Source organism: Microtus pennsylvanicus, unplaced genomic scaffold (genome assembly GCF_037038515.1).
Source record: "Microtus pennsylvanicus isolate mMicPen1 unplaced genomic scaffold, mMicPen1.hap1 Scaffold_299, whole genome shotgun sequence".
Lineage (NCBI taxonomy): Eukaryota > Metazoa > Chordata > Mammalia > Rodentia > Cricetidae > Microtus > Microtus pennsylvanicus.
In genome coordinates this window covers 23,819-37,380 of record NW_027460933.1, presented here as the reverse complement: position 1 = coordinate 37,380, position 13,562 = coordinate 23,819, and the positions used below count along the sequence as shown (strand labels likewise).

The following is a 13,562-nucleotide window of genomic DNA, read 5'->3' as shown; positions in this document are numbered from 1 at the left end:
AGAGCAGAAAACGACAGCTCTTGGGGGCACTTGGCTCCAACTGCTTTGTTGTTTTCCTCAGAAGCAAATTTTGAAGGTAGCTTTGACCAGCTCCCACGCTGCATGGTGACCAGTTCCCACACTGCATGGTGACCAGTTCCCATGCTGTGTGGTGACCAGTTCCTACACTGCATCGTGACCAGTAACTGCATTGACCTGGATTTTTCTTTCTTTTTTCCCCCCTACTTTCTGATGTTTTAGTAACAGACCTACTCCTCTTGCTGCTTTTGCTAGTTTTCTATTTTCTTCGGCTCTAATTTTTCTATACTGGCAAAGTTTGAACATATTAAGAAATTTGGGATTAAATTGCCTAAAATCGCTTTCTTCCAAGTTTGGTTTCAACCACCTCACAGTTTCTTTAGTATTGCTTTAGTAGTGCTTCTGGTGGCTATAATTTATATTTGATTTAAGTTATTTTTATTTGGGGGCTGGAAAGATGGCTCGGTAGTTAAGAGCACTTGCTGTTCTTGCAGAAGACGTGGGTTCAGTTCCCAGCACCCACATGATGGCTTACAACTGTATGTAACTCCAGTTCCAGATTCAAAATCTCTCCTGGCCTCCATGAGTGCCAGGCATACACATGGTACTCACACAGACATGCAAGCAAAACACTTGTGCACATAAATATTTTAAAATACTTTAATTAATTTATTTAGTATTTAGTTGTTTTCACTTTAGCTTGCATGAATTCAAAACACATGAGGGGGCTGAAGCTCAGATGTGTTTCTGTCATCAAACAAGTAAATGAATACATAAGATTTTCAAAATATTTAAGATTCATCTCAAATATAGCTACACACTCTAGGTACGGTAGTCTCTGGACAAACCAACAACTGGGTCCATTGGCTTCAAGTGATGTCAAGTTACCAAAACTTATACCTAGCTATTATTTATCCTGGCATATTATTTATACATGTCATGGCTATAAACACGAAAACTTGGAGACGCAATTCATCATTTCTTGTATACAATGACATCGGGTAAAGCTTTATATATATGACTAATTTCCAAAGTAGTGCTTCTCAGTGAACTCAAGCCCTTAAAACCTCGTTTCCTGTTCATGGTGCTGAGGTGTGAGCACAGGGCCTGTGTGTACAGGGCAAGCACCATTCCACTGTCTGTGTGAGTACCATGTGAGCACCCACAGCCCACCTTTTATTTATTTCATTTTAGACAGCATCTTATGAAGTGGTTCAGGTTGACCTAGAACTTGCCTGTAGCCCGGGCAAGCTTCCAGTTTGCAAACCTCCTGCTTCAGCTTCCCAAGTAGCTGGAATTGGCGGGCCTGCACCCACCAGGCCTGCTGTTTGTCCACTTCCTTACTGTTGTATGTTTTCTTGTTGTTGTTGTTGTTTCTGTCATTAGCTTTCCCTCGCTGGAACCAAAGAGCTCAGATAGGAAATTTACAAGAGGAACGGGTGACTTGTGCCCCTAGTTTTGGAATTGTCAACCAGGATCAGCTGGGTCTGGGCTAGTGCACGCAGCAGAGAAAAAACTGTTCTTCTCAGACCAGGAAGCAAAAGAGAGGGAGAAGAAGGGGCTGGGGTCCTACAATCCCACAGAGGGAATATCAGTGAACATCCCAATAGTGTCTTCCTGGGGAACCAAGCCTTAACACGCGGACTTTGCTTGACGTATTTTTCAAAATCCTTGTGATTTGTGTTCCACAAGTGTCATCACCCCTGTCACTTCCTCACAATTGCTCACTGAGGTCAAGGTGACACGGGGCCACTCTGGTACCTTCCTGGACAAAGGAAAGCCTTCTCCTACCCCCAGAGCCGAGAAAGGTAGTGTCTCCTGTCCCCATCCAAACCTGAGGCTGTACCCTTCTTCTCTGATCAGAGCCAGCCACGTCAGACACACGAGAACCCGGGAGAGTGAAAGCTTCTTCAAGTCTGGAGCTACTAAAGCAGCCAAGTTCTCGGACACGGTCCAGAAAGACCTAAACATAGCCAACCAGGTGAGTGCCCTCCTTCCTCGCAGAAACACAGCAAGGACACCTTCCAGTGTGCTCTTGTCACCAAACACTTCTCTAGTGTGACAGTTGTTTTTTAGTTTTGTGTCTGTGTGTGGACTTGTGCACATGAGTGCAGGTGCCGATGCACTCAGAGGAGGGTGTTAGATCCCTGGAGCTACACTTGCAGGTGTGGCTTAGTTAGGGTTTCATTGCTGTGAAGAGACACCATGACCACAGCAACTCTTGTAAAAGAAAACATTTAATCGTGCTTGCTTACAGTTCAGAGGTTTAGTTCATTGTCATCATGGCAGGAAGCATAGTGTCACGCAGGCAGACATGGTGCTGGAGAGGTAGCTGAGAGTTCTACATCTGGATCTACAGGTTCTGCACAGGAAGCAGGAAGACACAGTGAACCACTAGGCCTGGCTTGAGCTTCTGCAACCTCAAAGCCCACCCCCATTACATGCTTCCTTCAGCAAAGCCACACCTACTCCAACACCTCCAATAATGCCACTCCCTGTATGTCTTTGGGGACCATTTTTATTCAGAGCACCACAAGGCCTGACATTGATTCTGAGAACCAAACTCTGCAAGAGTAGTTCATGACCCTAACCACCAAATCTCTCCAGCCCCAGAATTTGGCTCTTCTGTGACAGGGATATAGAGTCGTATTGAAATCCTTACTTTTTGAGCTGAGGTGTGACATTTCATTTAAGTATTCTCTCCTGCTTTAAAACCTTCATTGAATCCCTGCTGTATTAAATACTTTACACATTTTTATATCAGGATTCATTTGTCACAGTTCACACAAAAACAACTGTGATAAAGATGCTAAAATATATAGCTCTTCACAGTTGATGGCTTCTGGGGGCAGGGTGAGGACTCAGTTTTCTCTAAGGACTGACCATTGGGAGTTTGACCATGCTCCAGTGAATATATGGACAAGGCAAATTAGATGTGGTGAAGTTTTTTTGGGGGGAGGGCACAAGGGTCGGAGGATTGACCTGGGAGGAATGGTAGTAAGCAAATGTGATCAGAATACGTTGTATGCAATTCTTAAATAATTAATAAAAATATTAGTTGGGGAAAAATAAAAAAGAAAGAAAACTTTTATGCATAAGTAGGTTCAAAAACTTAAACTATATAAAAAAGATTCATTTGTCTAGAGAAAACAGACATCTAGAAAGAAGTCCTTCTCTATCCCAATAGCTTACCTGGGAATTTCTAGGGCTCAGTAGAGCTCCTAGCACATGGCAGTAGATAGGAACTGAGTTAAATTCCTAGAAACTTCTGTGCAGAGCCATGAAGTCACACTTCACCACACTTGGGGCTCATCCTCCAGGTACCTGTATGGCATGTGCTCATTGAAGGTGCCAGCCTATCCTGTAAGAATTCAGGAACAGTATCCTGAAGAACCCAGAAGTGGAGTCTGAGCTTTGTCAGTCTAATGCATGCCCTGCTGCAGTAATACTATGGAACACATTCAAAGAGTTTTGAAAGCAGTGAAAGTGGGGTTGAGTAAGAAAAGTTTATCTCCAAGGGGAAGAGTGGTGGAATTTCGTTGAGAGTTGTCCCACACCAGTGCCCAGATCCTATGGATTCCAAGGATGTGCAGCAGGGCATTGGACACTGGCAGTCAGATTGCCTGCTCTCGGGTAGCTTTGTGAAACTGGATAAGAGTAGGGACGAGCCTGAGAACCAGGAGCTATCTGTGGTAGACTGCGCCGAGGTCATTCCCTGAGGTGGGGAGCACTGTGCACTGGTCAGCCTAGGGTAGGATTATGAGCACCTCCCAGCATCATGCGCTGGCATCACACCTGGCAGGGGTATCCTAGCATCTTCACCAGCATCTGTTGAGGTTCCTAGATCTATCAGGACTCCAGCTGCCAGAGTACGGATCCAGCGAGATGGGACCCTCACAGCTCAGGTGGTACCAAGCATCCCTCACACAGCAAAGAAGCAACAGCTGACATCTAGGCCCTTATCCTCTAGGACCCAAGAAGCTTCCCCAGGCAGTGGAGTCCTGCATGTGGATGGCCACCTCACACTGTAGTCCCAAACTCATTCTGCTCTGGGTTTCAGACCCCTGAAGACACTTGGGTCTCTGAGCTAAAGCACCACAGAACATCTCGAAATGCGAGGACGGAGTCTAGGCTACCTAAGACAGTCTTTCTCTCTCATGGGACGTTGTACTCCAAGTACTTGCTACAGTTATTTTGAGAACTACAAGCGGAAGGTGAAGGGCTGGGGTCTGCAGGGACATGTGGGGGCTTCTCTCATAATGACATTCTCCTTAGCACTAATTCTGTACTATATGCTATAGTATGTGCTCACAGGTATTCTCTCCTTTAACCCTCCAACAATCCATCATGCCAAACACATTTAGAGATCAACTGAGACTCAGAGATGCCGTTTTCCCAGCGTCAAAAAACATATATTGGGAATTGCGTTCAAATCCCAGATTGTCCATCTTAGCTGCTGTTCTGCTGCTATGAAGAGACACCATGACCAAGGCATCTTATAAAAGAAAGCGTTTAATTGAGAGGGTTGCTTGCAGTTTCAGAGGGTTAGTCCATGATAATCATGGCAGGAAACACAGTGGCAGATAGGCAGACATGGGTCACTGGAGCAGGAGCTGAGATCTTACATCCTAATCCACAGGCCAGAGGCAAAGAATCAGACTAGGCCTGGCATGGGCTTTTCTTTTAATAATTTATTTATTTTTATTTTATGTGCACTTTTATTTTGCCCGCATGTATGTCTGTGTGAGGGTGTTAGATCTTAGAGTTACAGACAGTTGTTAGCTGCCATGTGGGTGCTGGGAATTGAACCAGGGTCTTGTGGAAGAGCAGTTAATGCTCTTAACTGCTGAGTCATGTCTCCAGCCCTGGCTTGGTCTTTTGAAACCATAAAGCCTACCCCCAGTGCACACCTCCTCCAGTAAGGCCACACCTCCTAATCCTTCCCCAAAAAACGGTTCTACCAACTGGGGACCAAGCATTCCTTCAAATACATGGGCCCGTGGGGGCCGTTCTCATTGAGGCCCACAGTATCCTATTCCAAACCCATTGTCTCAACTGCTGCTCCGTTTTGCACCTCACCTGACCCACGTGGCTTTGAGATTCACCCATCTAGGTAAGTATTGTATAATGTACACATTATCTGTTTCCTTGAGACTGCTCAGAAGGAAGCCCTGAAAACCCATGCATCACGAGGACCCAGGGCCTCTGCCCCTGAAGGCAGAGAGGCCCCACTGTTTCCCGTTTCATTACCTCGGCTCTTTGGAAAGTCTCAGGCTCTGTTACTCACTCTGCTTCCTTCCGCCCGGCCCTGCCCATCTTTGTTCTGCAGGCCCGCTTCTCCCATGGCATGTTCACTGTATACCCAGGATTTGGCTCTATCCCTTCTGGAGGACAGCAGATCATCACCGTGGAGTGTGTGGCTGACCCTGTGGGGAGGTGCGAAGAGTTTCTGGCCATTGATATCTCTGACCGAGACCCTAGAGAAAATCCTACCGGCATTCCTTACACCCTCCTTGCTGAAGCATGCCTGCCAGGTACTGCAACTCGGATTGGACAACACTCCTAAAAGACTAGCACTTGCCAGTCCCTCCTCCTCCTCCAGGAAAATCCCTCTAAAGATGTCCCGCAGACAAGGCTAAACTGTTTTCTATGAAAACTTAGACCCTCTTCCGGGGTCTTCAGCCATATTTGTTGTTAGAGCCTTGGCACGTATAGAAGAGGATCTGCTTCTCCAGATGCTTAGCCTTTGGGGGTCTGTCACTGGGTTCCCAGATGAGTGGTGCTCTTTGAGAAACGAGCTGGCACGGGATGTGCCACCCTCAGGCCATTCCTTGTGGACAGCACATTCACAGAGCAATGCGTAGTAACTGAACATGCAAGAGCCCAGGGAAAGCTTTGGCTCTAAGCTCCCCAGAGCCTCAAACCAGAGTATACCAACTCTCTCCTCCCTCTTAAAAGTCCATCCAAGACCTTGGTTCTCACCATTGCTTGCCAATAGAAGAAAAAGGCTAATTGAGATGTGTCAATCAGAAGGGACAAATGAGGAAGCCAACAGACTTTGTCCCGTCACCTCCCAGTGTGTGGTATATTTGAAATGCAAGGGATAGAACCCAAGGCCTTCTGTATGCTAGGCGAGTACGCTGTCATTAAGCTGTAACCCTAGCCTGTGATTCTCCTTTGTCAGAATCCAAATATCCTGAGCACAATCCACAGGATCCACGTAGTAGAAAAGAATAGACTCCTGATAGCTGTCCTATGAGCTTCACAAAGGAGATACATTCACTCACATTCGTTGGGTGCGGGGGGAAACTAAACATAATATTTTAAAGTTTTTAATCCAGATTAGCATGCCAAGGAGCAGAGGGCCAGGATTCTGGCAGCCAGCCGGTCTCACGTTCCTCCTCCATTCCCTAGCCTTTGTGACTGACAACAGCGTCTTGATATTTGAGGAACACCAGATCTGCACCAGCCCCAACCTGTACCACATCCTCCAGACCATACAGAGTGGCGGGTTGTATGTAGAGGACGAAAACAAGTTCATCTTCTGCAATGTGCTGGTGGGTTATCAGGCCAAGGCTCGCTTCAAGATCAGCAATATGGGAAAGATCGCCTGCGACATCAACATCATAGTCAAGCCCATCTCCAACAAGGTAGGAGGCGCCCTGTGGCCTGGCCCTCTTTGATTGGCATAAAGCCACTAAAGGAACCCTGGAAAGGCCCTGCTCTGGAGCGCCTGCACCTAGATAGAAACCATGAGGCTCTCAAGTCCTGTTAGAAGTTCTGCGAGGTCACAAGACCACTTCCCTTAGGCCAGGGACTATATATGTATGTGTGTGTCCTGTGCATACCTTTGTACTAAATTGGTACATACTAATGGGCAACTCATGTGTCTGCCCACTTGAACTCACTGTGTAACTGATAGGTACAAGCACTGGAAGAGAAGCCAAAGATGGCCACCAACTTCAGGCAGGTGAGCCTCCAATCTCCCATTATTCTGGTCAGGGAGACTTGGAGCTTTGGAGGTCTGTAGTATCAGGCTACAGGTGTCGGGTGGAATAGAGAATGTGAACTGAGGCCCTCCTGTGTGGCAGGCGTTCTGCTAGCTGATTGCCTATTTATTGCTTTCTTTCAGGTCTACATCTCTTTCAGACTTGGTTTTTATCCCTATTTTACAGCTAGGGGAACTAACTAAGGCTCAGAAAAGCTCAGTTCTTCCTCTATTCCATGTCCTGGGACTATACAGCTAGGATTCATATTAAATAATAAACCCCACTTCAGAGGTCTGCTAAACTTAAAACCATTCTCTCTCTCTCTCTCTCTCTCTCTCTCTCTCTCTCTCTCTCTCTCTCTCTCTCTCTCTCTCTGGGACAAATTATACTAAAGCCATTTTCTTTGTGGTAGAAAAAACCCTTGAAGATAGCACAAGAAAGGACTGAATCAACAGGTTGCTTTTATCCCGAATTTTCAGTGTATGCTTCAAATACTTCATACCTTTATCAGAACAATGTGCTGTCTGGACCTGTGTGGTTCTTATGCCCCAGACCTCACACTGTTCATGGCTGATGCAGGTGGAGGAGGTCCCCAAGGTTGTCCTCAGCTGAAAGCTGTGTGCATCTCTAAAAGACTGTCACCTGAGAGAGTTAGGAGACCATGTAATCCCTCATCACCACCTTGGGACACTGGCGACCTCCAGTCTTTGTTTCCTAATGATACTGTAGAGCACCGAGCAGTTACTCACTCGTCATTCTGCAGGAAAAGTACAAAAAGTTGGGAAGCCTGACTTCCAAAGGGACAAGTTTTATGATGGTGGACTTGGACATCTCCTCCTCTCCAGTTTGAGACGTAAAGGGAATCCCTTTGAAAAAGCAGTGAAACTTTACCGCGCTTTGTCCAAAGAACAAGTGGGGAAGGCTGCACTGTTTCTGCCCAGTGCTCATGAGAATGAAAAGTCCTTTCAGAGCCACGCTGGGAGTCCGTCCAGCTCAAAGTCACTCATTGGGCAGGACACAGGGCGAATGCTAAAGGAGGGCACTCTAGTCATGGCGATTGAAGTAACAAGGCAGAGAAACCCATTTGGCTTAGCCAAATGACACAGGGATCACATCAGTGTATCAGAGACCTCAGACCCAGATCAAAAGACATTATAACACCAGCACCTTCAGCCAGCTTCCAACTCAGCTCCACATTAACTATATTAATTTAGTTGGTTAGGGGCAACATGGGGTGATGGTGAGAACATTTGGCTGACTGGCTTGGTCTGTCTATTTGAGTCAGAGTTCATGTTCTGGTCACATGCAGCCAGATGTTGCTTAGGGGTAAGTCCCCAGACTCTGGACCACTCCATCCAGGGCCCATGACTCTGAAGGTAATTGAGCTTGTCTAGCACAATCTTGGAGAAGGGGACGTTCACAGCAGGGCAGAGAGATGAGCAGTAAGCCACAGTAGAAATGCAAAGCAGCTAAGCCCATCTGGTGCTGCTCCCCTTCACAGGCAGCCGCCCGCATCACTGACATCTTCGACGTGGAGCCCAGCAAGATGTGTATTGGGAGTCGCTCGCACGCCTTCGTCACAGTGCTGTTCACGCCACAGACCATGCAGACCTACCAGTGCATCTTCGAGGCTACTCTGGATGGCTTGCCCAGGTACCAGCTAGCCCCTCTGCGTGGCTTTGGAATAAAGTGTTGCTGCCAGGTTGGTCTCAGCCCGCCTTGCTCTTCCTGTCCCCTGCAGCAACCTGGCCAGGAGCCGAGGTCTGGTGTTTGATATCGTTGGCGAGGGGACCCTCCCTCGAGTGACTGTCATCCGACCCACTCTATATAACCAACATGGAAACCCCTTGCTCCTGTTTAAGAGGCTTCTGCTGGGCCATTCAGAGAAACTGCCTCTCATCCTTAAGAACAATGGCACCATCCCTGCCCAGGTAACCGCTGAGGGTGACGTGGGGTGACATGTTAGCCAGACCATGTTGCTTTATCTTGTCTTGCAGCTTCTTAAGTTTCAGGCCCATGGCAGGAAAGAACCGTATGGCGTCCCCACCCTACATGATTCTCATGGCGGGACTTTATAAATGCTCTACAGTAGTGGTTCTCACCCGTCCTGATGCTGCGACCCTTTAATACAGTTCCTCTTGTTGTGGTGACCCCAACCACAAATTATTTTCTTTTTTAAGATTTATGTACTAATATATATGAGTGTGCTGTCTTTCTATACATAAACAGAACAGAAGAGGGCATCAGATTCCACTGGAGATGGTTCTCAGCCACCCTGTGGTTGCCAGGAATTGAACTCGGGACCTTTGAAAGAACAGCCAATGCTCTTAACCAGTGAGCCATCTCTCCAGCCCCATAACATTATTTCCATTGATACTTCATAACTGTAATTTTGCAGCTGTTATGAATCATAATGAATATTTCTGGTGGTCTTAAGCAACCCCTGTGAAAGGGTTGTTTGACCTCCAAAGAGGCCACAACCCACAGGTTGAAAAAAATGCTATTCTACAGTCTTGTTCACGGAAGTCCTGCCACCCACTAAGTTTTCTTTTAATATTTCATAGAATTTTTGTATATTCAGTTCATATGTAAGCTTAAGAATCATTTTGTAATGTTCCTTTTTAAAAAAATCTCCTTATGAGGAGCTGCAGAGATGGCTTAATGGTTAAGAGCACTGGTTGCTCTTACAGAGGACCTACATTTGGTTCCCAGCACCCTCTTCTAAACGCCACAGGCACCAAGCACACATATGGTGTGCAGACATACATATAGTCCAAACATCCACATACATATAATAAAATACATCCAAAACAGTTCAATCTCATGGGAATCAAAATGGAAATCTTTGGATTATCTGGGAGAATTCCTGGTTTTAGAGTTAACTGTCCACCAGGGGCAACATTTAGGATTTCTGTCCATTCGTTAGACCTTGATCTCTGTATTTCTAAAATGTAAGTTCCTCCATGTGGTTTCTCCTTTCTACATTCATTCATTATGTTGTGCACAAATGAGAATGTGGAGCCAGAGGATAACCGCAGGCATCAGGTCTCTCCTTCTACCCTGTGGGCTCTGGGATCCGATTCTGATTGTTAGACTCAACAGCAAGCGTCTTTTACCCACTGAGCCTTCTCAGTGCCCCTCCCCCCATTTTGTTTCTTATTAGGTTTATTTATAAATATATAATCTCTTGTTGCAGTGCAGTGGCTCTGTTTCTTCCTCCTTTAGGCCACTTTATTTTTTTATAGTCAGTATGGCTGTCTTCTAAAAAAAAAAGTCAGATTTCTTACACCTAAAATCAATGCCTGGCTTCAGCCCTGCCTGCTTTCCAATGGACCAGAAACCACTTGTTTTCCTGAAGTTGGTCATATTTCCACCTTGGTTTTCCTACGATCTTGTTAGGATGTTTACCATGACTCTAGAAAATGCATAGTACCTAGGAGACGCTAGCTTCTAGGAAATCATAGTTATAGAATACTTCATAGAATTATGGGTATTCCAGCACGGAGGAGGAGAAGCGGGCCTCAGGTCTCACCTCGAGCCGAGGAGCTGTCTACATTTAACTGCAGCTGGGCCATGGAAGTCAGTTTTCTCCAATGGAGTAACACTCAGGGAAGGCCCTACACCCAGGGTAATCAGCTAACACAAACTAGACTATTGGTTTCTAAAAATAGAGAGAGAATATGAAGTTGAGGGACAAGAAGGACAATTTGGGAGGAGTTGTAGGAGGGGGTGAATGCAATCAAAATAGATGATGTGACATTCTCAAAGAATAAGTGAAAGTACTGTTTTTTTTAAAAAAAATTGAGGCTAGATATGGTGGAACATAACTTTAACCCTATCACAGAGTTGGGAAGCAGACAGGTCTCTGAGTCTGAAGCGAGCCTGGTCTACATAGCGGGTTTCAGGTCAGCCAAGGCTACATAGTAAGACCTCTGAAGCAAAACAAAATAGAAATAGAAAAAACAGTTCGAGATGGCAATTTTTAACTACAGTAATGTACATAGATTTGATCATTATATGCTGTATATTTATATACATACCTAATAAAATTGTGCCCCCCCAAAAAGAAAAAAGAATTATGGGTATTTATTTCCATTTCATTAGTTTGGAATATATCTTCAGCCGTCTGTCTGTGTAACAGACTCATTGGCAACCCACTTTGGCACTGTGTAGTCTGGAAGGTCACTTATGACCTTTGGGCCTCCAGTTCCTACTCAGATGCTAAAGGATGACCCTGACTGAATACCCACTTTTCCTATCCAGGTCTAATGTTTATTACATAGATCTCTTAAGACTCTCAAAACCATGAATGCTGGAGCTAGGGATGTGGTTCAATAGGTAAAGCTTTTGATGCACATATATATAAGGAACAGGCTACAGATCCCCAGAACCCACATAAAAGCAGGACAAGGAGTGGCAGTCACCTGTAATACCAACACTCAAGAGGCAGAGCCTGAAGATCCCCGGGACAGACTGACTAGCTAGACTGCTAGACTCGCCTGACTCAGTGAGCTCTGGGTTCAACAAGAAACCCTGCTTCTATACAAAGAGGAGAACAATTGAGGAAGGCACACTGTCAACTCCAGGCCTCCATACACATGCACATCCACACACACACACACATGTGCACCCACACACACATGTCATTCACACATATTCATGCAATGAAAGAGAACATAAAAAGTGAATACTACATACAATGACTTCGGAGGTTCTTGCCCCCAAATACAGCACAGTATCACAACCCAGACTCAGAATTCACGAGCAGCCTGTAAGCCCAACCACTCAACCAGGCTTTCCTCCTGCCAGCTCCATGTGGACCTGCGAGACCAACTAGGAGTCTTCTCTCTCAAAGGAAGACCCACCACCTCCTACATCTACATCATAGAGGAAAACATACCGAATGAAAAAGGCGAGTAGTGGGTGCCTCAGAAGGGTGACGGCTCTCAGAAGCTGGTTTGCCAGGTCCTCTCAGGACCAGGTCACAGCTGGTGCTCGGTCACATCACCAGTAGCCCAGTGTCCTAAAAGGGGATGCTTTTCTTCTAGCCATAGTCTTCCTGGAGATGCATCCTAAACTGCTTCCGAATGGTAGCTTCTGTCTTCTGTTTACAGTCAAAAAAGCCCACACAGCCTCCCTGGTTGTTTCTCCTGGAGACACGGCTGAATTCGATGTCTTTTTCCACTCCAAGAAGATTGGGAGAATGACAGGCACCATCCACCTGTCGGTGATCAACAACCAGTATGAGGAGACCATGATTTACCTGGTGGGAGAAGGCTACGAGGATGACATCACCTTGGACAACATCCATGGGCTGACGGGTTCCGCTATCCTGGAGGGCCCGGATATGTTTGAGGTCATAGAAATCGCTGGGGAAAGTGCCATGGAGGACTTGGTGGCAGGTGGGAGACGCAGAAGTGAGGTCTTGGGGTGGGAATTCTGAAGCTGAGTTTACAATTCACTTTAAAGGAGTCAGCCATACTGTCAAATGATTTTTGGTAATGATTGTGATGTGAAATGTTCCCCGTGCAGAGTCCGTCCCTAAGTGGAAGGTTCAGTGGTTTAGAGACCACGTGTCTTAAGCTTTAACACGCACATGATCACCCAGGAATCAGATTCAAAAGTGGATGATGACCCTGGAGGGCAGGGCAGGTCTGTTAAGATCCTGGGAGACGTGACGTTGTCGGCTGCTGGCCTGCTCATCAAGCAGCCCGCAGGAGCTTATCATAGTCCTGGAATGTACAACCTGGGGGTGAAATCAGAACTCTTTCTGGAACTGGTGTTTCCCTCCTGTTTGAAGCTGTGCAGTGGCATCGCTCTAGTCAGGATCTAACAGAAGCTGGCAGTAATCCAGGTCTAGAAATCAGATTCCATACCTTTATGGGATTCTCAGGCTTAGCAATAGAGGTATTCCAGAGAAAACTAAGTTCCAGATAAACAATCAATAGCTTTTAGTATATATATGTCCCCAAAGTATTGCATAGGACATGTTTATCATAAAGAATTGCTCATTGTTTATTTCTAATTCAAATTTAATTGAGAATCCTATATTTTATCTAACAATCTAATATTTCATTGTATTTTCCCACCAAACAAATGACATTAGGATCTTTATTTTCTCTTAAACAAATAGAAGAGCCAAGGTAGGTGGATAGGTAGAACGGATGGATGGATGGATGGATGGATGGATGGATGGATGGATGGATGGATGGTTAAATTGATCAATCCCTGGGAGGCAGGTATTTCTACCCAGGGATCCAAAGTTTTTCATGTATAGCCATCCAAAGAGGAAAGGGTAACTGTGACTGAGATACAGTCTCTATCCAGATAGGCCTCCCTTACAAAGCAAGTTCTTCAAGGCCACAGGGAGGACTCACCAGCCTTCTGCTCTGCCCCCTAGCTGCCCTGTTGGATCACATCCAGTTTGGGTACTGCCACATTGGGAACAGCTACAACGTGAGCTTCACCATCACCAACCACAGCCAAGGGACTGTGGTTCGCTTCGAGTGGCCCCTTTTAGCTACGCTGTCTTTCTCCCCACAGGTAAGCAGAAGT

General features: G+C 46.0%; 1 protein-coding gene across 1 annotated transcript in view; it reads left to right on the top strand.

The window, feature by feature from the left end:
- Nucleotides 1-1,881: 1,881 nt before the first annotated feature.
- LOC142842225 (hydrocephalus-inducing protein-like) overlaps nt 1,882-13,562 on the top strand; it is a gene marked incomplete at both ends in the record, with an annotated part of 34,739 nt that continues 23,058 nt past the window's right edge. Inside the window, 8 exons of the mRNA XM_075959086.1 lie at nt 1,882-1,999; nt 5,348-5,552; nt 6,433-6,668; nt 8,509-8,660; nt 8,749-8,938; nt 11,817-11,919; nt 12,122-12,409; nt 13,408-13,550. Of these exons, the coding sequence (XP_075815201.1) occupies nt 1,882-1,999; nt 5,348-5,552; nt 6,433-6,668; nt 8,509-8,660; nt 8,749-8,938; nt 11,817-11,919; nt 12,122-12,409; nt 13,408-13,550 (1,435 nt within the window). The remainder of the gene's footprint in view (nt 2,000-5,347; nt 5,553-6,432; nt 6,669-8,508; nt 8,661-8,748; nt 8,939-11,816; nt 11,920-12,121; nt 12,410-13,407; nt 13,551-13,562) is intronic.